The 27828-nt window shown below is 40.3% G+C and overlaps 2 protein-coding genes across 3 annotated transcripts in view; both read left to right on the top strand.

Annotated features, from left to right (window-relative positions):
* Window positions 1-17185, top strand: part of trim9 (tripartite motif containing 9) — a 28022-nt gene extending 10837 nt beyond the window's left edge. The window contains exons 3-11 of one of the 2 annotated variants that reach the window (XM_026339408.1): window positions 70-192; window positions 7032-7142; window positions 7809-7962; window positions 8695-8840; window positions 10554-10692; window positions 12610-12648; window positions 13788-14091; window positions 14210-14372; window positions 15094-17185. In XM_026339408.1, coding sequence (XP_026195193.1) covers window positions 70-192; window positions 7032-7142; window positions 7809-7962; window positions 8695-8840; window positions 10554-10692; window positions 12610-12648; window positions 13788-14091; window positions 14210-14372; window positions 15094-15171 — 1257 coding nt within the window. In that variant the 3' untranslated portion in view covers window positions 15172-17185. The remainder of the gene's footprint in view (window positions 1-69; window positions 193-7031; window positions 7143-7808; window positions 7963-8694; window positions 8841-10553; window positions 10693-12609; window positions 12649-13787; window positions 14092-14209; window positions 14373-15093) is intronic. The other variant, XM_026339409.1, reaches the window with a different exon arrangement.
* A 2536-nt stretch (window positions 17186-19721) lies between these two features.
* pygl (phosphorylase, glycogen, liver) lies at window positions 19722-27793 on the top strand. Its single transcript, XM_026339402.1, has 20 exons — window positions 19722-20036; window positions 20550-20651; window positions 20751-20829; window positions 20988-21091; window positions 21804-21935; window positions 22149-22260; window positions 22528-22610; window positions 22723-22860; window positions 23137-23229; window positions 23559-23705; window positions 23927-24090; window positions 24210-24324; window positions 24525-24626; window positions 25188-25335; window positions 25925-25983; window positions 26103-26244; window positions 26364-26571; window positions 26654-26788; window positions 26942-27008; window positions 27147-27793. Exons 1-20 carry the CDS (start codon window positions 19725-19727, stop codon window positions 27333-27335), a joined length of 2631 nt encoding a protein of 876 aa, XP_026195187.1. The 5' UTR covers window positions 19722-19724; the 3' UTR covers window positions 27336-27793.
* Window positions 27794-27828: the final 35 nt, after the last annotated feature.

Raw genomic sequence — 27828 nt, 5'->3', positions numbered from 1 at the left:
TCACTAAGAAGTCTTTACTATCTGCCAGTCCTCTGATTTATCCCGTCTCTGTGTGTGTTTATCCTGCAGGAAAACGGGGTGGAGTTCGAAGCGTGTTTGGTGGCCCAGTGTGATGCTCTCATTGACGCCCTGAATCGACGTAAGGCCCAGCTGCTGAGTCGAGTAAACAAAGAGCACGAACACAAGCTGAAGGTGAGGTGGCACGATGACACATACCCCTGAGTCACTTACTTAAGTGCTTTCTGAACAAAATGGGAAATTGTCAGATGGTTATTTATTAAGTCTGCAAACTAAAGTGAAAAACTGTAAACTCTAAAATAAAAATATCAGTCTCGTACTGGCAGTAGCATCATGAACAGAAACCATTTCCTGTCTGGACGGCAAAAATTAATCTAGTGATGCCGTAAAATGTAATATTTATTAACCAAGCACATTTTTGTCACTAAAATTTAATCAAATTCATAAGAACTGAAACCCAATTCCAGCTATTTCAGCAGCATGTAGTGTCGCATTTGTCTTTAAAACCATCTGCAACACATTGAAGAAGGGACGGAACTGAGAGATGGCGTCGACGGGAGAGGATGAGGAGGAGGGAGAGATACATTTGCGCTGTACAGCATCCAATTTCATGCTTGGACGCTCTGTAGAATCAAGGTTTCACACGTGTAGGTGGTTTGAGAAACACAGCCTGTGCATGGCAACATGTGAGCATACACTGACGCATGCATATATACAGTACATGCAGATGCACATGTACACTTTATGAGCTATTTAAATGTTAAACTCCTCATGCATGAGGCTTGTGAATCACTTTTAGCAGATTGAAGGTTCTCAAAATAAATAAGCAGCAGCTGAACTGTCTGTTTACTTTTATTGCTTGTTGGTGGTGCAGGTTCTGAAACTGCAGTGTTCCACAGCAGCAGGAGACATTGCTGAAACTCAAATGCAAAACGTGCTCGGTCAATGATTGATGTTTCTTCAGGACAGACATGCACCGGGCACAGTCACACCAGACAGAGGAATTTTAATGCAGCTCTGTGCAGATTTCATCCCTGCTGTAGGCCAACAGATTGGTTCCTTCAAGTGTTGTTCACTGAATGTTAATGTAGGAAGTTGACAGATCCTCAGCGTTGATCTCGTATGTGAATCTTTCCATCTCACTGCTGCTCATAGAAACTTCTCTGTTTCACATACTTTTTATTTCTCATTTGCTCCTGGACCAGTGCAGCTCACTTAGATAGATATCAGGTGAAGCTGAAGGTGAAAAAAGAAAGGATCGGTGGAGACATTTTATTTTCTGGGGTGAATCCCTACTAACTGATGTACAGTTAGGGGGGTGGGTTGTCCTTTATAAGCATGTGGCTCAGTGACAGAGGTCATCCGTCAGCCGTAATTGAATGAGGTACATTTCTATTCCGGTGCACTCCTGATGTCAGTGTAGTCCTTTGTGTACTTTCCAGATGTAGCTTCTCGGATAGGAATTATTTGCATATGAAAAGCAGATTGGTGCATGAAGCAAAATGCCAGCAATGCATTTTACGTGTGTCCAATTAAAAAAGTAATGAAGTGCCCTGATTAATTGTGCTGATTCAGTCTGGCGAAACTCACCATAAAAACCATAAAGAGGCAGAGGAAACCAATTTAAACCGAGGCTGCAGCAGCTGACTTGGCATCTCCCGTGGAGCTTCCCGCTGCTCTTCCCTGGTCCTGGCCGCTGACGCCACAGCCCTGTCACCATGGCGACTGGGATGTATCTTGTCTGAAGCTCTGTAGGCGAAAAGAAGTCCTTCATAACATGAGTCAGGCTGAGTTTTTCTCTGCACCTCACACGGACTGACCCACGTGTTTAAAGATGGCAGAGGATGAGAGGGATCAGACTGAGCAACAAAAACTCCTTCACTTTTTCTGTCTCTAACAAACACAAACAAAACAGCGGCTGTTTCGTAGACAGGATTTTATGAAGGCCTAGTTCAAACGGTGCCACCACAGACGAACAAAACCAAAGCTGACAGCATATCAGGAGCTTTGATATCCAATTTTTTTGTGACTGGCACAGAAGACCCTCTGTTAGCATGGAAGAAATGTGACTTTTGACATTTCGTGCCAAGTTCTGTAGCAGACTCTCAGATGCTGATGTTTTCCAGAAGCACTTGAATTCACAATGAGAGTGTTCCAGCCTCTCAAGCTAAACTTTGATAAAAAGATAAATGTAATTAAATTTACTGTGATAATTCCTACATTCAGTATCTCAGCAAACTGTTTTCAAACTAAAACATAAAATAGAAGTATAGTCCTTTTATATAACATGAAGAATGTATTAAATATGATCAAATGCATGCGTCGGCTGTCAGTCCCTTTCACTGTATTTCATCTGGGAGATCTGATCTCACAGACTCTGCTGCAAACGGATGAAGGGATTCTTCTGAGGGCTGATTAGAACAACACAAAGTGAATGAGAAAGTAAGTCAGTCTGCGTCTTCTTCCGCTCAATGCAAAGTTAGCAAGTGGATACTTCGTCCCCTGGACACCACGCCTGGGTCGTTTAATGAGTGCAGCCACACTTGCACTATTTTTATTTCCGCTGTAGTGATTTGCTGTTCTCCCCGTCGGCTCCTAATCATCTGAATAACTGTTTTGCTCCAGGGGATCCCTGCTCCCCAAAGTCCTCGTCACTTTCAAGCTCTTGAACAAGAGGAACAGTTTGGACGGTACAGTGGCACAGGGATGAACTCAGGAAATAGAAGGAAAACTGGAGGCAAATAGAGAATGATTAATTTTCTCACAGTGAACAGCAAAACCCACGGGATCTGCTGCAGTGGATTATTGTAGGATGAACATGAAAGATTCAAACTGCTGCTGAAGTATCTGTATACCGTTCACTACTATAGTTGAGCTTTATTGTGGGCGTTCAACAGCCCCATCAACAAGATTCAAGATTAATTTTTTAATCTGCTAGAAATGTGACACTAACTAGGACATTTTTTCATCTTTATTTGAAAAATTATCTGATTTCAGCTTCTTTAATGTGAAGAATTGTTCTAAATTTCTCAGATTTACATTGTTAAACATCTTTATCCATTCAAAATATCATAAATACTAATTCTAGTATCTAGTAAGTTAAGTTACTTCTAGGAAGTGAACCTTATCTTTCTGTTGTATTTTCTCGTTGTCGGCCGGTTTAACAGATACATTCATGCGTTGCCGGCAGCGTCTTGATCCTTGCAGCGTGAGCGTGAGTGGCACATGTCACTTTCTCTGACCATCCCTGCAGCCTTCTAGAGTAGAAGACATTTCTAATCCCTTTGTTAATCTTTCTTTCATCCTTTAGCATCCTTCCATCTTGTGTTTTTAACTTCCTTCAGTCTTCTCTCCACCCCCCTCACACCCCTTCAAAATGTCAAACTGTTATAAATCTAACTCTGTACTGCAACAGGTTAGGAGACTGCAGCGACAGTATCTTGCTGCAGTGGCCTAATAATTACTGTACGACAGAATCTGATAGAAGGAGGTAATTTATTTCACACAGAGGCAGCAGCAGGTTTTGCAGACCAGCATGTGCAGCTGATGAGATACTGGATAATATCAGTCTCTTTTTAGCTGTTTAAATGTCTTTAAAGCTCCTTTTTATTATGCTCTATAGAGCTTTGTGGCATCTTTTAACTTATTGTTTTAAAGTAGTTTAAGTCTTTACAACTAAATCTCAGCTCCGTTCAGCTTTACACAGCTTTACTTTGAGTCTCAGCACATTGTTAAGCTGCACGGCTGCAGGTTTGCTCTATCGGCTCTCATAGCTTTCAAACACTTCAGAGAAGCTCTAAACCTTTCAATGCAGACTCGGCTAGCAAGGTATTTGAACTTTCTCCATAGTGTCTTATGTGTAGAATCATATACAGTTTAAATATTTAAATACACTACCCGACTTCCGCAGCTTTGATGAATGTTTTATTTTTTTGCTCCTGAAGAGAACCAGAAAACCTCCGTGTTGTGAATGATGTGAGGAATTGTTTATACTGTTCGGGTTTTTTCTTTATTTTAGCAGCAGTGTTGAATGCTTTGTTCAGTGACAGCAATTCGGAGGACGGTTTGTTTCTGCACGAAGCTTGTTTTCTTGCGCTGCAGAAGCTGCATCGCATTTATTCAGCTGGCTCTGCCCTCCACTGCTGCCCAGCTTGTTGTTTATGTCACTCATCTCTCTGTCTCTATCTCCTCTCGCTCTCTTTTGTTGTTTTGATCAATTTTTCTCACATTTCCCGTGAACTTTCTTCATTTCCTCCACTTCCACCCACCACGAGCTGCTGCTGTCCCTTCATTCTCTGTCTAAATTCAGATGAATGAATCTTCCCTGTGCTGATTATCCGCCGATCATCTGGAATGTCGGTATTGCCGGTGGCAGCTTTTATATCTTATACAGAAGCTGATTTAAAGCGGATTTCAGGAAAGATGACTGGGATGCTGAGAGAAGCTGCTCAATAAGTAGCAGTGAGTGTCAAATCTGAGAGGAAGGGACCAGGGAGAGGACAAGATGTGAAGATACTTGTGATTTCAGTGATTGCGTACGTAGCAGCGACATTGTGACAGTGATGGCAGTGAGAAACTCTTCTTCTTGGAGCCCCGCCAGGCCACTGCAGGGGTGTGGATGTTACAAGCTTGACACAGCAGGAATGGTTTGGCCCTGAGCCACAGAAACTCAGAAAAGACTGGATCATGAGAGCTGGAGTGAAATCTCCTCTCACTGTATGGGAAGAAAGGTTAAATACGGCCCTCTGACTGACTGACAGCACCACAAGAGGGGAGTAATTAGAATATGATTAGTCGCATCTCTGTAAATATTAATTTAGTTGAAAATGTTGAGATTATGGTTAATATTCAATCTTCTTGAGTGCAGTCAGACTTCTTATGTGTTTGCTTTGGTGGGAACCAACGAGAATTTGTGTCTTTGGCTCATGTAAGTTCAGGTTTAGTAAGTATTCAGTCACTATTGACTGTATATTTCAGTAGGATGCAAAAGTGCAGATATTTTAGCAGCGGGGAAAGGGTCAGAACTAATGGGATTCTCCATTCTGTAATTTTGACTAATCACGACTGACCTTTCTGCAGACTTTGCTTAAATCTCCCTCTTCTGGTGTTTGCAGCAGGTGAGAGCACATGAGTCAAAAGCTGAAGCAGAAGAGACTCATAGCGAAATTCTTTTAAGGTATTTGTATTATTCGCTGGAAAGCATCAGTTGTTTTCCACTGAATAAATAAATAAACACAATCTGACTTTTCTCTGCGGCTTTAATGGCATATATTATCTACATAAACTGCATCACTGTAAAAGGCTGTTTGAGTGCTTTCAAGAGACTAATTTAAAGAGAATGATTAACATCAAAGCAGCAGAGGCAACAATATTCTGACTTGTTAAATCCAACAGTCCTGTAATGTAGCTGATCACATTATATTTTATGCTTCTTCCCTCCTAAATTGTTGTAATTTTTATTTTTTCTAGCTACTGGTCATGGTAATGAGCTACATGTGCATAAAAGATATAAATACCTGCACAGTAACCTTCCATAATTTATAATGTGAGCAACATTTCAACCTCAGCTGATCTTTTTTAAGGTGTTCAGGTAGTTTAACAAGCGTTCTTCATTTTTACATCGTGCCGCCATCCAAACAAGTCAGTCTTGACAATAATGTTGTTTCTGGGGAAAGAGCTTAGAAAATGATAGAGTGCATGAAATGCACTATGAGCAATTTGTCAACTACTGTAATAGAGGATTTGCTAAATCATTTATACCCAGTTACTGTGAGCCTAAAGTAACTGGGTAGATTACGACCCTGAAGTTGTGTTTAAAATGTACTGTGCTGTGTTTTAATGTGACAGATTATATTTTCTAATGTAAGTTACATCCACTTTCTGTGATGGCGGCCTGGCCAGTCATGATTTACGTACTTCTTATAATATTTGGATATTATTTTCCTGCACTGATTACACCTGAGAAGGTTCAGCTAATTGGCACCAACCAGCTGAATCACATAAAAAGTCTTTTGTGAGTGGAACAACACTCAACAACATCTTCATGTGTGCTGCGTGTCAGTCTCTCAGCAGCTGCAGAAAGGCTTTTCCTCTGCACTCAGCCTTGGAGCCCCTCGGATAACAGCAGTGAAGTTTCTGTTACCTAGCAACCATCGGTCCAGCGCCTCCATTGATTTCATACAGTTGCAGGGAGGCTCTGTGGACATCAGTAGTGTCAGTGAAAGAGAGGGAATCTCCCACGTAACTGTGTATCTATCAAATATCCAATCAAATCAATCAAACATCTCATATACTGCAAAGATGCAAACAGGAGAATTTCCATGTCTTCAGATCAGCCAGAAAAACCATCAGAGGGCAGCTTTGTGTCACCCTCATCTCTGATGTAACCCGTGATGCTCACGACTGTTCACACGGCCTCCGTGTGAAAACAAAATGTCACTTTCTTTCCGTTAACGTCAACAACAGAGTCGGTTGCTGGTGATCCCTGCAGGCGGCTTCTCCTCCCTCAATCTGTGTCTGAGTGTCCACAGGAAAAATTACTTGATCAATCACTTTGACAATCCTGATGCTAATCACATTATTGGTATTCCCCCTATTCCTCTCATTCAGCTTCTCATCATCCATTAACAACCTGGTTTAATCTGTGCTTGCCAGCCTCCCTCCTCCCTCCACTCTCATCTTTCTTTATCTTTGACCCTTTATGTCTTCACTCCTCTACACGGTTGCCAGTTTTTGTTGTTTCTTTCATCAGTTTTTGCTTTTGTGTATCTGCTTCCTCCTTCTTTACTCTCACTTTATTATTTATCTGCATGTCCAGTCTCTCTTTATCCTTTCGCTCTTCTATTCTCTAATATATACTCCACACACTTACAGAAAAACGTTGATGATTAACATATGATAATCTTCCTTACACTTGTTGTTATTACAGTTTATTACACTCGATTCGCTCTTCACTTACTCTTCTTCTTCTCCTCTTTTAACTCTACTTTTCCTTTTTTCCAACTCTGTTCCAGGTTGTTCGGGATCAAATCTCACACTGTACGGTGAAACTGCGTCAGACCACGGGGCTGATGGAGTACTGTCTGGAGGTCATCAAGGAGAATGACCCCAGCGGTTTTCTTCAGGTAAAAATCATTACTAAACAAGTCTCTTTTACATCCAGTCGTAGAACAAACATCAGAAAGGCCACTTGCATTTTCAGTTTGCAACTTTATTTCATGGTTATTACAGAAGAAATACCAGGTCTGTTTCAAGCTTTTAGAGTTTGGTTTCCACATTATTTCCCATGTGGCTTTAGCCTACTATTACCTAGTTATAGCCATTGCCTGTACCAAGCTATTACCTGGTTATTACTTTTAGTTTTTAACTATTTTAATACATCAAACATTTTTATTATCAATGTAATAACCCTCTTACATTGCTATTACTAAAATATTACACCAACATTATCTTGTAATTACCTAGATATTATCATATTTTTATGCATAAGGAATAAGTGACAGTGGTATTTAGGTATTAACTTGTGCAGCAGAGTTAAAATTTTTAATTTAAATTATTTAAAAAGTCATAGTTGCAAAATGATTATACTTATTATGATTAAATAGTTATAATGGAACTTCAGGTTTGCTGTTTCTAGGGTTTGATAATGATTCTTTCCATGAATGTTTCACAGAAATTGCATGCTCTTAATAATATACAGTAGGACAAAGGGGCGTCTTGCTCATGTATATAAGAACAATAATGATTAACAAAAATTTAATGTGCATAATTTTGTCCTGTGCTGCTCTCAGATCTCTGATGCCTTGATCCGGAGGGTCCACATGACCGAGGGTCAGTGGGGGAAGGGAACCCTCACCCCAAGAATGACCAGTGACTTTGACCTCACCCTGGACAGTGGACCTCTGCTGCAGACGATCCACCAGCTGGACTTTGTTCAGATGAAAGGTAAAAGAGAGACGATAACAGGAACGGACACCTGGGGGATTTATAGAAGGAGGGATGCCAGGTACAGCAAAGGCAGAACCCGCTAAGTTGACCTCTGTTCTGATAAAGTCCTCATTTATTTCTGGCATGTTTGCAGTACTTAATGATTAGTTTAGAGTGAAACTGTACAAATTGGAACTTGTGAAACATGAATGTTAAAACCTAATTCACTTTGCTATTCCTGTACATGGTGTCTCATTGAAAAGCACACTAATGTTCTTCTCTGCAAGGGAACGTCCTCGTTTTTCTGTGGCACCAATCCCTTGAGTGTAAAGTCACGATTTAAACTTGTTCTTGCATATGACCTCTTTAAAAATTACAGATTATTTTCCTGGTAAACACAAATTATTTCTCAATCAGTGTGTTTGTGTGTGAGAGCATGCTGTTATTACGGATGTGTGTAGTGTATAATTATATGGTCCGATACTACAGAGCTACTGGAGGTGTTTACTTAAATATTCTATAAATTGCTCAAAAAGGCAAATAAGTTTGATGTGTTGGTATTCATATCCCTTTGATTGATGTATTATGAATTCATAAATTCATGGTGAAAAGTTTAAAACAATAAATATTGAACAGGTCCTCCTGCACTGCAGGCTCAGACCCAGATGAGAGGAAGGTGTGTATATGCACGTGCATGTGTCTTCATACCTCAGCATGCTGTAACCTGGCCTGGTTTTTTCCCCTCCTCAGTCCCAGCTGCTCCGATGCTCCAGCTGGAGGAATGCTGCACTCAGAACAACAGCGCCACGTTGTCTTGGAAACAGCCACCACTCTCCACCATCGCTGTGGACGGATACATCCTGGAGCTGGACGATGGAAACGGAGGGCCATTCAGGGTAGGTTCTTTTCTGCAGCCATTTGCTTAATAGATGGCTCTAAACATGACTTATACTTGTAAAAGTGAAAAACAAGACCACTTAGAGTAATATTTCACCTTTACAGAACACTCCCCCCCTCTAGTTTAACAAAGACTCATTCATTTAGTGCCAGTAAGGACACCAGCTCTGCCAGAAGAATGTGAAAGCAGTGCTCTGTTGCTGAAATCCCTCGAGTCAAAGTGTGATAGCCATACGTCTCACCTCTGAGTGGCATGAGCAGGTCACGTGATTCACTTTAGCATGGGATAGAACGACACGTCGTCAGAAGAAAAGGGTCTGTAATGCAGCTGGTGGGTCCATTGAACCTGCAGGATCCTGCATCAAAGCGATGTTCATGCCCTTACATAGGTTCACCATGTAATCCATCTCCATAAGACCCTCCCCACTTCTCTATACACTGAGGCCCCTGCTTTGTTATTGCAGCAACTTATACCTCCTGAACCGTCCTTCAGTACAGTGGCACAGGATATTGTTATCTGACTCCTGAAACCTGAAAAGAGCAGCTTCCTCCATCTAGTTGTAGTAGTTCTGTTGGCTCGCATATGAATCAGTCTCTGAGATCTGTGCAGTATTTTAAAGTGTTTTAAAGCTCTTCAGCTCGTAACTAAAATTATCACTATTCCACATTTTCCACTAACAGAGCACAAGTACAACCAGTGTTGGTGTATCAAAGTACTTCTAATGTTTAATATGCTCCATCCGGTCCTCCTTCTCACCTGCTTGTCATTAGTAATTAGGTGTTAAGTAAGTTATACAACTGCTCAGAATTTAAGGCTTTAACAGGAACAATACACCAAACATTTTAAAGTCGCCCGAGTGAAGCGTACCAGTGAAACACTAACACCCCAACAGCTGTTTGTAGCGGCATCCTCTGTTTTAATTTTAGGAAAAGCAGCCTTGACCTTAAGTCAGCCTGTTCTCCTGTACTAAAACCAGCTGTCTGAAATCTTCATTCTGTGTTCTGTAATTGTGTGTTTATACGAGCCTTCATCCCTTTGTCCTAATTACAACTGTTCCATAAGAGGGTGATCATTTACATCCAATCTGCCAACAGATTCACTAACTGTATCCGCTAACTGCTAATTGGTAGGCAGTCAATGCCAAGTTGGGTTACAGCTTGCAGACATTTTATTTCCATATTCTCTATTAACCTACATCAGAAACAACATGCAAGAGCCCATTTGTTAAATGTATATGTTACTGTTTATTTAATTTATCTTTGTAATAAAGTTTTTGTGAGTTCTAAATGTCAAATGGCTGTTTTTGTCTGTACAATCTGCCACCTAATCTGTGCGTGTGTCATTTTAATTTTAACTCGGATGATTTTATACCATACCTGGTCTCCATGCTACACGTTGGCAAACAAATTGCGAGGGAAGTTTTCGCTTCCTCGTCTACTCTCTGACTCAGTGAGGTCCGCCAACGCAGCTCCATGCTGAGCCTGGCGAGTTGTGTCCCCATGTCTATTTATACTCGAGAGTGGGCTGCCTCACCCACGCTCAGTTGTACAAACTCACAGTCTCGCTTATTACGTTCACCGCCAAATCCAAATGGGACACTCCTTCTGAAGCGGAGCAGGCTTGGTTAGAAACCAAGAGTGAGTGTGTTTGGTGTCATATTAACGCACTTGATGTATGTGCCAGTTTAACAGGAAGCAATGTGTCTTTACAGGAAGTTTACGTGGGGACTGAGACCATCTGCACAGTGGATGGGCTTCACTTCAACAGCACATACAAGTCCCGAGTGAAGGCCTTTAATGCCAGTGGAGTGGGCCAGTACAGCAAGACCCTGATCATGCAGACTTCTGAGAGTATGTTAAGCAAAATTTAATCTTCCTCCTTATTTGGATGATTCTATATGTTTAAGGAAAAAGACGCTCAAACAGAATTCGTCCATATATTCCTTCGATCTTTGTTAGTCAATTCCATATTTGGCTAAATTATCCCAGGCAGACAAAGTTAAAAAAGGAAAAGAGCCAAGACTCAAGTCTGTAACTTTGGAAAATTAATTTACACCCTGGACACTATAACTAGGATTATAGCAGCTTTAAGAAAATAAAACAAAAATAAACTAAAAACAGCAACAGAAATACACAACAAAAGTACAGTAGTGGGGCTATGGACACAAACCACATGATTACACACTGTTCAAACGTAGATCCACAAAATAACCTAAGAATACACTAACTTTGCATACATTGTAAATCAGTCACAATAACTCAATGTGATATTCCCAGAGATCACAAAACTGTCCTGTACCAATTTGTTAGTAACAGAATAAAACTGCATTGTTAGAGTTTTTTGTACACCAACATTACTTCTCAAAATGTCCATGACATCTACTATGTTTAGTCATGCCTATTCTGACAAGACATGTGCTTATTTACCAATTATTAATATGATGTGATATCTCCACACAGAAAAACACAGAAATAACAAGCTTGCAATTGGTAGTGTCTTGACAGAATAACCACATTCTCCTCAGTGCTGCCATCATATGACTAATATTTGTAATGACATTAAAACTTCTGGCACCACACTTTTTACATAACAGACAACAAAAAACAAAGTTAAATTCACAAATCAACCAAAAAGAACTTTGAGAAATATTTTAATTAAACTAAATTTCTCAACCAGCAACAAAACCTTTTACAGCTTGTGTAAACAAACTCTAGTTAAGTCAAGACTTTTTGCAATTGGGAATCCTCTTACACTGAAATTATGTTGTATGTGAGACTATTTTATGTGATTTTTACTCCTTTAAACAAAGAAGAAAATGATATAATCTGTTCTCTAGCAGACACCTGAACACAGAAATAGATTAGCTTCCTTGTTATTGTCACAGATAAGATCACAGACTAGAGTCTCAGCTCTAATAGATCTTGACTGAACTACAGAAGATCTAAAGAATAAGAAATTGTTGCTGCCATACTAAAGCCTTGTATCCTTTCAAAAACTGAAATCTATTGCATACGAAGAGTTTTATATTTTTTTATACATGAGCCATGCATTTCTGGTTACTTAAGGATATCAAAAATCACAAGGGCAATGAAACATCCTCTATCTGTTCTATCTTTTATGTCACACAAAGTAATAACAATAAAAGCTTCTAAGATAACCATGACAAGAGTTTAACCCAGCAGCAGCTGGAGGTGAATTCTGTTTGAGCGTGTGTTTAAGCTTTTAAAACCAGGTACATCCTGTAGCAGCTGCTTCACACACGTGCTTGCTTTCCTATTAGTTTAATGCTGCTCTGCATAGACAGGGAAGCTTGTCCTCCATCAGTGGACCTGAAAGGCCCTGACAGCCTCCCTACCTGACAGACAGAGCACTCAGCAGCTGTTGGGGGCTGTACAAAGTCATCTAACCACTCAGACGTTTTCAGTTTTTCTGCAGGGTTCACCCTGACTGGACTGTGCTTTGATTTTGTTGGTTTTATTTTCTCCCATGAAAGAAAGGAAATCAAAAAGGTTTTTTTGTTTTCATGCTTGTTACTGTCAAGTATCCCCTGATTTGTTTTTGGGAGATCATTGGTTTTGTTTTGGGAATTCCTGGTCACTGATTCGAACCAGCTTCCCTGATCAAACCTGCCTTTTACCCTCTCCACCACCCCCCACCCCTCTACCAACCCCTCTACACTGTTTGCCTCAATGCTTCGCTTCGCTCTCCTCCCCTCTTTTCTTTCTCTTTTTCCCACTTTTTCTTTCCCTTTTCATTTCACATTTCAGCTGGACTCCCTCCTTGTGATATTCAGTCTATAGGCTCAGGTATGGACGGCTCTCGTTGCTCATTGTTTCCTCTCTAACCTCCTCCTGGCCATTGCCTGTTTTGTCAGTGCAGTCTTCATTCACAAACTAGCAGGTGGGCAGTTTGCTGCTTTGTTGGCTGCCCTTATGAAATGTTCAACACAGGCCTCTAATAAACGTTGTTTTATTTCCTTTGGGAAATAAGGCTTTGTAATAAAACTTTACGGCACACAGTGACACCAATGAAAGCCGTGGACAACCAAGTCCAGTGGAGCCCATAAAAGTGCAAACACCCGCCTGTTAAACTCAAACATTTCTCTGTGTAGAGCTATGTTGTAGAGATTAGAGCTATGTTAATGTATTTTAATCCTGAGTCCAGCAGTTTGCAAAATTATTGTTACCATTTCATTTAGCCTGTTTGGAGAGTGATGTGCTGCAACAAACCAGAGAAGGATAAAGATCAGTTCAACTAAATACAAACTTAAATAATATTTTCTAATTAGCTTACGCTTATGAAGATAGTTTTGAGATTTTGAGATCTGCACCACCCAAAGAAATACAAATAATGTGAAATTAAATTTGTTTGTGGCGCTTACTAGCTGTCACTTGGTGCTGTCACTTTTGGAATCTGATATTCTCTTGAAAGACCTCGAGATCTCAGAACATACAACTAAATGGGGTCAGTGGGATGTTTTTATCATCTTAAGCCAAGCTTATTTCTTTTTACTGGAGCTTTCAGCTGCATCTCGTAGTTGTTATGAGTGGGATGGAGTTTGATTAATCTCCACTCTGTTAAAGAAGGCCATGAGATGTGATTTAAACTATCATCCATCTGTGGTTCCCAGCAGGTGAAAACAAATGCTAATTCTTATTTGCAGACTGTCTGACACAAGTGTGATATTATTAAAGCTATTAAGATTATTCGTATTATTTAGTAATGTATAGTATGATGCTAACAATTATTAATCAAACATGATATTTACAGTTATAGTCAAACTTCTCATCTGTCATATAGCTATTTTCATTAACTTAATTTTACAGTGTATCTTCACCTCCAACCTGTAGATTCATGTCATCTTCATAAAGCCTTTCCAACATGCTGTTGTTTTGTTGTAAGTCATATTATTAATGCTAAAAAACAGTCCATCTCTTGTGCACAGTTGCTTGGTTCACCTTTGACCCAGCCTCCGCTCACCCGGACATTATCTTCTCCAACGACAACCTGACAGTGACGTGCAACAGCTATGACGACAGGGTGGTCATGGCTAATTCGGCTTTCTCCCGTGGCGTGCATTACTGGGAGATGACCGTAGATCGATATGACAACCACCCGGACCCAGCTTTTGGGATCGCTCGGAGTGACGTCCTGAAGGATGTGATGCTGGGGAAGGACGACAAAGCCTGGTCCATGTACGTGGACAACAATCGCTCCTGGTTCATGCACAACAACTCTCACACCAACAGGTAAGGGCAGGAGTCTCCTACAAGTAGTCTGTGCTCCACAAACTCTGCAGAGGGTTACTGAGCAAAGAACTTGTTTTATATCATTTACCAGTTAATTTATCTCTGTGTGACCGTGCAGGACGGACGGTGGCATCACTAAAGGAGCTACAATAGGGGTGCTGCTTGACTTCACACGAAGAATCCTCATCTTCCTCATCAATGATGAGCAGCAGGGTCCAGTGGCGTTCGAAGGGTTGGAGGGTGTATATTACCCTGCTATCAGCCTCAACCGAAATGTCCAGGTACAGAATGATTCTCAGAGTGAGCTGCACGATTTATCTACAAGATCTGTTTATGTTCATCAAATGTTGTGTAACTTCACCTGTTTTTAGAGCCCATTATTGTTAGAAGTGAAGAAAAAGGCCATAAAAGCCAAAGAAAATTCAAATGAAATGTTTCAAGTTATTATTTGTAGTGTAATAACGTAAACAAAGGGTTTTATTTCCCCAAAATGTACAATATGATTTTCAGTGGCCTCCATTTTTTATATTAACACTTATTTGTTTTCCAGTGACACACTTTAGTGCTTTGCATTGAACAAATATAGGGGCTCCCACCAGCTTCTGGGAGACTGTTATTATCTAGCCTGTATTCGCGTCTCCTCAAGCAATGCTGCAGGCAGAAACAGAGGTTCTTACTTGTTGGATCAATTAAGTGGAGTTATTATTCATTAGGACTGCTTTTCTAACTTCTGCAAATATAGGCTCAGAGGCTTAAACCTAAAAAGAGGAAACTTCAAAGACTTAAAACAACAGTTAGTAACTTTGAATTTCTTATTGCTCTCAGCTAGTTTTCTCATTTTAATGCTGCCTCTGAGTGATGAAAGCAAAGCGACTCCAGGACTTAACACATCCCTCACTGAGGGAATTGTTCAACGGCTCCACCTGCAGGCAGAAACATACCATACATACAAACTGTACTTATTAAACCCATTTCTCTATATTTCTACATCTATTTCTGCAGGTCACTCTACATACTGGGCTACCTATCCCAGATTTCTACACCCCCGGGGAGGCAGATCCAACTAGCTCCGTGTGCTGAAGGCTCACCACCACCCAGTTTGGGAAAACCTCCACCGTGTTTCCCAGGTTTCATCCTGCCGGTGAATAACTGTTATCCCACGCTCCTCCCCTGACCACTTGACCCCATGACTCTCTGTAACAGGCCCCATCCAGACTGAGCCATGCCTTTATCATGCCTACACCTTGGGCCATCAGCAGGACAGTGCTTTGCCATCTGTACCTTGTATTTTGATAAAGATATAGAAAGGTTAAATCCAGATGAAAGATTATCATAACCTCAAGCAGGGGACCATAATATTCAGTGTCCTTAAAGGAATAGTTTGACATTTTTGGGGGAAAAAACACTAATTTGCTCTCTTGATGGATGAACATTAATGATCAGAAACTAGCATAAAGATTGGAAGCAGAGGGAAACTGCTGTCAACAAACACATTCACCAACACAACGATAGATGTTTGTTTTATCAGTTTGTACAAAAACCAAATTGTAAAACATTTGTGGTTGAAGTTTTATAGCAGGAATCCTCAAAACGTTTCTCAAGGGGACCAGATTCTGTGCTACCAACATGGCTGAGGTCACTTCTGGACCTTTGTAAGTCCACAAATTGTCATTTTAAGAGGTGGAAGGTGGATTTTGTTGCCTTCAGGCAGCCATGCTAACTTTCTCCCTCTTTCTAGTCTTTATGCTAAGCTAAGCCCAGCTAACTACTAGCTGTAGTTCTATATTTGGTGCACACACATGAGAGTGACATTTATAAAAGTGTGTATCATCAAACCGTCCGTTTACAGGAAGCAGGTTGTTTTGTAAGTGGGTTGAGTCCCGTCCCACCATCCAGTTTCAGTACACTCTTATTCTTTGTCCTTTTCCTTCACTATTTCAAAAGCACATCTACAAGCGCAATATCGTTTCCTGACATCAGTCATGAGCATCTTTTACACGTTCAACACCAGGGGGAGGATGAGTGGTCGTCTGTTCTGTGTGAATGTGTATGAGGGAGGTGGATCTGTCAGATCTCTAAGCTGCAATGATCCCTGGACGAGAGCAATAGCCCGACTCTCAGCCTCGTCACTGTCGTATTCATGTCAATGAGACGCTTTTTCTTAGTGGCTTAGCTCGTGTGAATCTTCTGTATCGTCTGTTTAACTAAAATAATGCAGCACTGGTGTGTAAAATGCTACTGGAAGCGAGGCCTTCATGCAGGCTTTCTCTGCAGTGCAGCTTTCAAAACAAAAAGGAGCAATTTCTGAATCAATGTATCATAAAAACAGGCGATTGTGTGTGTTGAAGTCGGAGTTAAAGATGACGACTGTGAAGCTGTTTGAATAAGGTGCTACAGCAGCTTGCTTAGTTCTTTTTTACTGTGGGTGAGTGAATCCTGGTAGTTTTGTAATATTGTTATTGAAATTATCTATTGCAGAGAGGTGTATAGCTAAGTAACTTATTAATGTTCAGAGTTTTTCAATGAGAATTCATCATTGTTTCTTGATGTATAGTAATTACAGAAAGGAATAAACAGAAACATTTGTCGCTTTACAAATGTAGTTTGGAGGTTGTTCTCAGGCTGGAGAGGCTTTTTGGTTATTGTGAGAACCACTTTACGTCCGACAAAAGCAACAGGAAAGGTGATGATGCCCAGGGATGTTTTTGTGCATTTGTATTTTGGCAACAGGTTCCTCAACCTGCAACAATGTGAAAAAGAAAATACTTAGGACCAATCAAGTGTCAGCAGCTCTGTAAGGCTGTGAAGTGCATCCTCACCCTGGGAGGAACATACATGTCTGGGATATTCCAAATCTAATGGCTCGCCATGCAATATCTATTCAAATATTTTGCAATAAAACACAAATGTCAGCCTTCTCTAACTCATGAATCTCTGCACTAAATGTTGTGCTGATCAAACTGATAGACATAAAGATTCTTCTTAACAACTTAGACCTGCTGCTGGTGCTAGAGCAAATGTTGGTAATTGAGATAAGTAACGTAACTGAATTTAAATGTAGATGGGTCTTTTAGGGAGAACTGTTGCCTGTAAAGCTGCCTGAAAAGGTTCCCTGAGCATCATAGTCCTGACATACAGTAAGGTGCTATCCTGTGTTTGAGCTTCATGGGAGTGCCTTTCTCCCCCCTCTTCAAAACCCAAAAGAATTATGAAACTTTGCTACAGACTACATTCATTGCTTCAGCAGAGTCAACTGTAACATCTGTGATGCCTGACTTCGCCTGCTGCTACATATTTTTCTATTTTAAAAGGGCAAAACTCAAAAGAATTATGTTTGCTATGGATATATAACCACAGTATTGAAAAGAATATCACAGTCAGGTATCACAAGGTGTGTTTTTTCTTCCCCTCGGATTACATTGATTGTACGTCATCTGAGGCCGATACCTCATGGCTGCAAACTTTCTAACTTCCTGTACAATGTTTTCATGTGTTCTGACAGTGATCAACTAAACCCAGAAACTGCAGCTTTCAGCAAGTTGCACAGGCTTTGCTGCAAGGCTCAATTCAAGCTTTAATTTATGCAAGATTTAATTGGATGATTTTCAAGGTACGCCCTTTGTCCAGTTGTAATTATTATGCTACAATACAAAAGCAACTCAGCAGTGGGTCAGCAGTGGGTCACTGAACACAGAGAGCTTCTGTTGACTCATCCACAGACAAGTGCAGCCATTATCACAGCGTTACACAACCTCAGAGTCGAGAATAAAATCAACAAAAGTGGCTTTAATTCAGCAAACTGTTTATTAAAGGGATTTTCCATCTGTCCAGAATGAGAAAACACACACTTTTGTTACTTTTTCACATACAATAAATGCTGTTTTAACATGTTCTGTTTGACAATGTGAATTTCTTTGATTGAAATATTACCGATGTGTGTTTCTGTGCTGAACACATGGGGGTGCTCACATTCAAAAGTGTGTGATTGTAACATTTATTATTTCTTAAACAGCCAAATACACGTTCCTGATGCTCAAAATTAATCCGGGGATTATTTAAGTGAATTATAGAGCCTTGTCAAACTTTTATGAATTATTGAAAACGTAAACACAGTCGCTGGGCGACAATGGGTGTTATATTTCCAAATGTACAGTACATACATACAGTGTGTGTGTGTGAGTGTGTGTGTCACCTGCATTATAACCTAATTTTAACTCTAAAGTGATTCTTTTTGCCCCGTTTGATCTGAGGCCATCACTCGATATTATTTACAGTGATACTGAGATATGAGAATTTTATCAATATAAAATGAACATTGTTATTATTTTGGTTTTAACACAGTGTGATTACTATGATTGTTATGATTCTATGTCTATCATTACCATATTACTGCTATTATTATGATGATTTGAAATGTAACAACAGCCTCTGTGTTTTCTGTATGTGAATATTCAATAAATAGGTGTCAACAAGGTGATAAGATGCCTGGAATATCTGTTCATCCATTGTGCCCTTTTTTATCAGACTCTGTTAAAAATGATTAAAATTAATTGGAAATGTGGTTTGCAGAGTGACCCAGTAGCTGAATAGAAATTACAGCTGTGAGTCTGTGCAATACTGCAAATATTCACTTTTCTGTATAAACAGCCTTTTTTCAAACCAGCCAGAAAGTCTCAGTTAGATCTGATAGACCTGGACACTGACGTAACCTCTTCAGATCTTTGACAATGATGTTTTCAAACCCTTTATTCTTGTGTCACTGTCGCTCCCCAGTTGCGACTGTAAACCACCATCACGTGTTCCGAAATTTATTTTGGTGCATTCATTTGCTAATGTAACCTACTATGCAAAACACTGGCCTGACTCTTTTCAGCAAAGCTGAGCCTGACACGTTCTAGTTGCTGAACCACAGCGCCACAAAATCTATACAAATCAAACACGACGATAACGTATGTTCGGTTCACACAGTGTTTAAACTGATGATATGATAGTATCACAGTACAACCACAGTACAACTGGTGATGCACCCAGACAACTGCTGTCTTATGTCTCTCTCAAAGTGTCAAGGTGTGTTCAGTGACTTTAAAATGTTCTTCCATTTATCCTTTAACTTGTGTTTCTTTAACTTTATAATGTATTATAATCAGTAATCTCTTACCAACAGCTGCATCCAGATTGACTGTATTTATACTATCTACAATTGAAACCTGATTGACAACACACAAGTGATCTCCACTTAACTAATTATGGGACTTTCAAAACCAATTGCCTGCACCTGTGTTGGAGCTCTATCTGACTACTGATGTTTAAAAAGGGTAAAACATTCATCTAGCGGCACCTAAAAGGGAACTTTGTTTGGAGGATGACATTGTTTTTTATCTTCAGACAAATTACATCCATTTAATTTAAAGTTTGATCAAATATGATGTGTTAATATAAAGTCACCATGCTTTGTGTCAACCTAAACTACATAAACATTAAATCCTTAAACTCCATTAACTCCATTAAACTGTGGAGTTTCTGTTCAGCTCAGCTCTGCAGCTCAGCAGAGGCTGGACGAGGAAACACCCTCCCCCTGCACTCACCAATTGAAGGCAGGAAAAGGAGGAGACTGCTGCATGAAAACTGCCACCATGTTGCCTTTTAGCTTCACTTCCAGCCAGGACAAGTACAGCAACTCAGGACAAATCTGCCCTTCCAGCATGGCAACGCCTCTCACCGACCAGGAGAAGCGCAAGCAGATCAGCATCAGGGGGATTGTGGGAGTGGAGAATGTTGCAGAGCTGAAGAAGGGCTTCAATCGACACCTGCATTTCACTCTGGTGAAAGACAGAAACATTGCAACTCCCAGGGATTATTACTTTGCTCTGGCTCACACTGTCAGAGATCACCTGGTTGGGAGGTGGATCAGAACGCAGCAGTTCTACTATGAAGCAGACCCAAAGGTAAAGATCAGAGGTTTTAGGGTCTGGGTGAACTAGACTGCTAACAAACACTGTAATGTAATGATGTGAGATTGGTCAAATGCAGGAAATGCACTTTATTTACGACACACAGACCCTTTTCCATTTTGCTAAACTACATTTCAAATCACTTCCTGTCTGCATAGCTTGTGTTTGTTTTGAAAAAAAGCTGCAAATCTGTCCTGAAGAGCAGATTCTGATGGCATTTTGTATTTTTTTTACACATTTCTAGGAAGTAGGTTATGAGTAATGCTTTTCTGTTGCATCAAACTTTCCACTTTTCTGAGCAGTACAGGATTTTTAGGTCATGTTAACACATCTATTTTGTGCAGAACAGTGTTTGCTTGTTCCAGTTTTATTTGCTGCTCAGTGCTGCATTTTCTGCTCCTTCCTGACAAAATCGAACAACAAATATTTGTTTATATTTCATTTCACATCCATAAAGTCTCTGAAAAGGTGCAAAAACATAAAATGTTTCCTATTTTATATGTCCAGAGGGTGTATTATCTGTCTCTGGAGTTCTACATGGGCAGGACGCTCCAAAACACGATGATCAACCTGGGGCTACAGAACGCCTGTGATGAAGCCATCTACCAGGTCAGACATAGGTTTATTAAAACTAAAGCCAAGAAATACACATAATACTGCATATAATTACTGGGGTACTTTAGATGATTGAGTTTCTCTCTGCTGTAGCTCGGCCTTGACATGGAGGAGCTGGAGGACATGGAGGAGGATGCTGGGCTGGGGAATGGGGGCCTGGGCAGACTGGCAGGTAAAAGGCCGCAGATGTTAGAACTTGAAAGAGAGAATTGGGTTTTTATCACACCACTTTTAAACCGACTAAGGTTTTTTCTTAATGGTTTAAATGAGAAAAATGAACACTGCACTTTCTCAGCAGTCCTTTGAACCAACTGTCTTTTCTGCACACAGCATGTTTCTTGGATTCGATGGCAACCTTGGGTCTTGCAGCTTATGGTTATGGCATTCGATATGAATATGGAATCTTTAACCAGAAGATAAGAGATGGCTGGCAGGTACCTAAAAATGAATTTCCTGCAAATATCAGTTTAACTGTCTTCTTCATTAAAATGATGGGACATCGCTCTACAAACACGCCTTTCACACTGGTCCTTACTTTTTTTGTCTCTTACTTTGAAAGACTCACTTGTCAGACCATGTTCATGCTGTTAGGAGTCAAAGTAACGTACATCAGGGCCAAAGAACAAATTAATTAGGTCAGAATCTATCACAAGCTAATCATTAACTTGTGATCTGCCCCTCTTTAAAGCTAGTGAAGTGGTGCAAGCTCCTGGTTGAAGCTGGTGCTGATAAGAGATTCCAAAACTAAAGGCTTTTGCCCTTTTGAATTCTGCTGGCTGTTTGCAGTCCAAACCCTCGGTGCAAACATGCACTTACGAACTCTGGACTTGATTTATGCTCAGTGTTTTTTCACTGAGGTGGATGAACCTGTGTGTTTACATGTCCTTGCTACTAGTGACCAGTAAATGTAGTGAGAGTGTTTATACTCAGCTATTTATACAACATAAATATAGACCTGGATGTCACTGATATACATTGTAATAACTTGCTTGGAGAGACCTCCTTCTTTATGCCTCATTGTACTGTATTAAAAGGTCAGAAGTCAGGTAAGGGGGAGTTTTAGTGTGTAAGACCCCAGTTACTCCTATACTGTCTAATTTACCACATTAAAGCCTTTTATCTTTGCCCTGGGCCGGCCTGCTGTAGGTGGAAGAGGCAGATGACTGGCTGAGACATGGAAACCCCTGGGAGAAGGCACGTCCTGAGTACATGTTGCCAGTTCACTTTTATGGACGAGTAGAGGAGACGAAAGATGGCTCCAAATGGGTGGACACTCAGGTAAAGTTACAGATTTACTCATTTGATAGTAAAGGGCATGACCATGGGCTTTTATTTTGCAGGTTTCTATAAACATTAGTGGGAACACCTCTTAATAGCCTATTTTAATTACATTAGCAGAGTATAAACTGTTAATAAATGGTTAATAATACACTATGATGTAGTGCAGCCAAAAACACTTATTTATAATTGTACAACTTTTTCTTCGTGCAGGTGGTTTTGGCGATGCCTTACGACACACCAATCCCTGGCTACATGAACAACACTGTCAACACCATGAGGCTTTGGTCAGCTCGTGCCCCCAACGACTTTAACCTGAGAGACTGTGAGTTCTGAAGTCAATCTCTCTTGTAACGTCAAGGTCACTTTTGCAAAACAGACATTTCCTATTAGCTTTCAACAGAAAAAGAAAGAAGGAAACTACTGCAACACTGTTAATGAGCAAGAACATAAAGGGGTTGCAAAAGAGCTCAAATGCAGGAGCTTCAGTTCAGATCAGATTTTATTTTAATTGACAAGCACTGTAATATGTACAAATAGTATTAATATAATATGGTATCAGTACAACTAAAATGCTACAAATTGTCTGTAGTTAATGTTGGAGATTACATCCAGGCTGTTCTGGACAGAAATCTGGCAGAGAACATCTCCCGTGTGCTGTACCCTAATGACAACGTAAGTCCATTATTTAGTCAAATGAGTAGATGATAAACTGTTGTATCCAGAAGGTGAATACTGCACTAAAATCAAGGTTTTAACTCTCTGCGACTTTTCTTACATGTTCTAGTTCTTTGAAGGAAAGGAACTTCGTTTGAAGCAGGAATATTTTGTTGTAGCAGCCACACTCCAAGACATCATCCGCCGCTTCAAGACCACTAAGAAGGGCAGTCCAGGCCGCACATCCTTCGAGAGCTTCCCAGACAAAGTAAGAGTCAAAATCATTTATTTATTATACAGTTTTTAAACTAGACATATGTTAAATGGACAGAGAGCCAACAAAAAGTCTGCTGAAAAGGCTTTGCGCTACAGATAGTGACTTTTGTGCAAAGTAATTCTAAATGTTAAGTAATTTGACATTTACATCATCAAAACCCCTGCAGCCAGGTGATTTCTACTGATAGTAGGCTAAAACAACACAAAACAGAATCTCCCAGTGAGTATGAAAGTAACAAGTGTCACTGCAGCATGTTGTGTTTTGCAGGTTGCCATCCAGTTGAATGACACTCATCCTGCCATGGCTATTCCCGAACTGATGAGAATATTTGTAGACATTGAAAAACTCGACTGGGACACGGTGAGTACAGATTTTAACTTGGCTGTTTTGCATATTGAGAGGGATTTGTAATAACTGCAGCAGGCTATAATCAGGAAATCATGAAGAACAACACTAACACAAAGGAGCTCCAAACCACAGAGCATGACAGTGTGACACATTTATGTGTTGCATAATCTCTGTGTGCAATAGGGAAGGTTTTCAGCCAGGTTAAGAAATAAAATACAGGCAGCCAAAGGTTGTTTGCAAAATGTGTGATGTAAATTTAGTCACGGAGTAGAAATCAAAATGTTTGACTTTGTCAATGTTGTCCTACGTGAATGTCTAAAATAAACTCTTGTACTCTGCAGGCCTGGGACCTCACCAGGCGCACCTTTGCCTACACCAACCACACGGTGCTGCCTGAGGCTCTGGAGCGATGGCCTGTAGAGCTAATGGAAAAGCTCCTGCCCAGGCACCTGCAGATTATCTACCAGATCAACCAGGTCCACCTCAATGTACGTACTTATTGACGGTCTGTCACATTGGTAGTTGAAGTGAATTCTGTTGGAAAACCCCCAGTTGTTTAATTGTTGTTCTCCACTTCCTCTTTTTTTTTATCCTGTATCAAACTGTAAAGTGCATGTAATCAGTGATAAGAGTGAAAACTTGTCTTTATTTCCATCTCCTATGCCTTATACTGACTCTAAAAATGTCTTTATGTATCTTGTTTCTGCAGAGGATTGCAGCTCTGTTTCCAAAAAACATTGACAAACTGAGGAAAATGTCTTTGATTGAAGAAGATGGATGCAAGAGGGTTAACATGGCACATCTGTGCATCGTGGGATCTCATGCTGTCAACGGAGTTGCTGAGATACACTCCAACATCGTTAAGACTGAAGTGTAAGCCTTCTGCAGATGATGATGAAAACAATCAGCCTCAATACAACTTTATTCTGGTTTTTCCACTGCTCATTTAATTTAATTTCATTCATTCATATCATTTCTATGTTTGTCAAAAGGTTTAAAGATTTCAGTGAACTGGAACCAGAAAAGTTTCAGAACAAAACCAACGGCATCACTCCCAGACGCTGGCTGCTGCTCTGCAACCCAGGGCTGGCTGAGCTCATAGCTGAGGTGTGTTTGAGCTGCAACAGCAGGAGACAGTGTAGAGGTTCAGACCTGTGAATCCTCCACAATGTATTCTCCAGCTGTCGTGTGATTGAATCTTGGCAGAGTTGTGTCTCCTGACTCTTTTATAGCCTGTGTTCCACTCAGTAAACAGCATTAGTTTGTTTTACACACGTTTTACTGTGAGCTTTATTTCTGTGATTCAGGTCATTGGGGAGGATTATGTGAAGGATCTCAGTCAACTTCAGAAGCTGAATGACTTTGTTGATGATGCTGCCTTTATCCGTGATGTCTCCAGAGTGAAGCAGGTACAGTAAAGTCCATTTCAAAGTACATTTACACAAGTACTCTACTTAACTGTCATTTAGAGACTTTTGTGTGACAAAAATTATTTGTGGGCTTTGGGATGAGTTGTTGGCAGTTTCACCAAAGAGACAAAAACAAATCTCTAAACTTCTGAGATGGTTTGAGATTATCTTCTCGTTTCCCTTATATTCACCATCATTGCAGGGCATGTGATCCTCTTTGAAAGGAACTATTGTTCCGACTTAAGAATATAAACTTAGTCATTTTTACTATCATGATTATGACTTGGATGCATAGTAGCTGTTTTGTTTTAAATCTCTTGTTGCACCACACTGTAAATGAATGCGTTTCAACATGATTGGCACTAGCCTTCAATGACTTGCAGAAATACTTTAATTCAAACACATCACTATCTGATTCATTTGTGCATTGCACCATCCCACTTTTCAGTTTTCAACCTCGAACGTGTCCAGACAGGCCACAGCTGTGTTTCAGCTGCTTCAAGTCATTGAATGACTCCCCCGTTTCCAAGTCACGTAGTCTACTGTATTTCTAATTCACAGGACAACAAGGTGAAGTTTGCCCAGTACCTGGAGAAAGAATACAGGGTGAAAATAAACGCATCCTCAATGTTTGACGTCCATGTGAAGAGAATCCACGAGTATAAACGGCAGCTCCTGAACTGTCTGCACATCATCACCATGTACAACCGTATGTGAATCACTCCTGTTTGATTACTAATGCCAGAAGGTTGCACCATGTGATTTTCTGTGAGTGATAAGTTACTTGACGCAGTCTGACATGATGAGGAAGATTCCACACTGAATTGCTACTCCAAGCGTGCTTAAACACTAGCAGTGACATGCAGCAGTGTGGGGACTTTCTATAGTTTCATCATTTCTGTTCTGTGTAACATGGAGATCATTATATTAATATTATACAGTATGATGCAGTAGTAGTAGTAGTAGTAGTACCTGCAGTTAAAGGAATATCTTGACCGTTTGGGGAAATAAAGATATATTCAGGGTCATGTGAGAGGATATTTGAGGTTTTGTGTGGCATGGTAGCATAATGCTAGTTTCCCTGTGTTATGCACCAAAGGAGAAGTTGGAAAGCTCATGTCACGTCACACAGGTGCTTTACAAAGATAATATGAAGTGAAAGTTGGTTCTAACCCAGTCAGTGATTTGCTGAGAAGTGACAGGACGTTAAAATCAATTGCTTGGCGTATTCGAGCCAGTGGTAAAAGTCAATTAGCATCACTCTTAATGAGTTTTTATCTTTTTGTTTTATTTTAAAGGCATCAGAAAGAACCCGAACGCACCGTTTGTTCCGCGAACAGTGATCATCGGAGGAAAGGTAGCAACCCAACCGAACCAAACACAACCAACACAGACCAAGACTAACAAACATGCTGAGGGTGGTGTAGTGTTTTATTTTTTGTTTTACAGTAAGTGATCCACTGTCTCCCTCTGCAGGCTGCTCCAGGGTATCACATGGCTAAAATGATCATCAAGCTCATCACCTCAGTGGCTGATGTTGTGAATAACGACCCCGTGGTGGGAAACAAACTGAAGGTCATCTTCTTGGAAAACTACAGGGTGTCTTTAGCAGAGAAAGGTACCACACTAGAAGCTTCCTTCAAAACATACTGTTGACCTTTCTGAGTGTCCACAACCTTAAATGGAAAAAGTTGGCCAGCATTTTTCTTGATTCTTCTTTAATCTGTTGTTTCTCAGTGATCCCTGCCACTGATCTGTCAGAGCAGATCTCCACTGCTGGCACTGAGGCCTCAGGAACAGGCAACATGAAGTTCATGCTGAACGGGGCTCTAACCATTGGGACAATGGACGGCGCCAACGTGGAGATGGCTGAGGAAGCTGGAGAAGAGAACCTCTTCATTTTTGGCATGAGGGTGGAGGATGTAGCTGAACTGGATAAAAAAGGGTAAAGGTGACTTTTATGGGTTATTTGTGATCAATCAGGGTCGTTTTTGTTTATATTATTTTTATACTATTATTATTTTTAGGTATGATGCCATGTCTTACTACAAGAAGATTCCTGAACTCAAACAAGTGATGGACCAGATCACAAGTGGATTTTTCAGCCCGAAGAATCCAGACCTTTTCAAAGACCTCACAAACATGCTGTTCAAATATGATCGGTGAGCAACATTAATTCAGTAATTTACTTTGTTGTTGTTGTTAATTTCACCTTCAAATATATTTATCTTTCTGAATACTGATACAAACTTGTGCACATTTGACTTTTTTTCAGACTTGATATATTTATTCTTTTATAACTTTTCTCTTTTCAGTTTCAAAGTGTTTGCAGACTTTGAGGAATACATGAAATGCCAAGAAAAAGTCAGCAAGCTGTACCAGGTAACATTCTGCTCTGGGGCTTTGCTAAACAGGAAAAACTGTTTTTAGTATTATTAAAATATTCTGCCTATCATTGCTAAACATTATCAGAAGCAGGAATAAAACAATACATATAAAAATGTGTTTTCCTAATTAAAGAATCCAAAGGAGTGGACAAAGATGGTGATCAAGAACATTGCAGCAACAGGAAAGTTCTCTAGCGACAGAACCATCACAGAGTATGCGACTGAAGTGTGGGGGGTCGAGCCGACAGATCTGAAGATCCCGCCACCAAGTGAGCCTAGAGAGGCCATTGAAGAAACAGCGAGAGCTCTGAAGAAAATGTAATGTTGTTTTACAACCAAAGGCTGTCTTTATGTTTACAACATATTAACTTTTCCTCTGTGCCTTTAACCTTCAAGGAGCCACGGCTGCACATCTTCCTTCTCTGCACATTTTTTTATGTCAATGCACCAGAGTCAAAGAACTTGCATTAAACATGTCTGTTACAGTCCTTCAGCACTGATTCACACTGTAAATGTGGAGTCGCTTTGTAGCCAGGTCAAATATTTGAAAATAATTTGCTCATACTTAACATTCCCGGCGTGCAAGATGGGGGAGGATGCATCTCAGGAATTCAGTAGGAAGTCGGTCACAGAGCAGCTGACTAAACTGAATTTTAATTACATTCCTTCAACTTTATGCTGTAAGTAGTGAATGAGAGCACCTGTCCATACTCGAGGCAGATTAAGATTTATTTGCATCTGCATCACGGCATGAAAAATAAAAATCTACTTAATTTGTGATCTAATTTGTGTATTTTGTAGTATTGAAATAAAGA

Source organism: Anabas testudineus, chromosome 22 (genome assembly GCF_900324465.2).
Source record: "Anabas testudineus chromosome 22, fAnaTes1.2, whole genome shotgun sequence".
Classification (NCBI taxonomy): domain Eukaryota; kingdom Metazoa; phylum Chordata; class Actinopteri; order Anabantiformes; family Anabantidae; genus Anabas; species Anabas testudineus.
The sequence above is the reverse complement of the archived record's forward strand: the minus strand, read 5'-3'. Positions and strand labels throughout refer to the sequence as shown.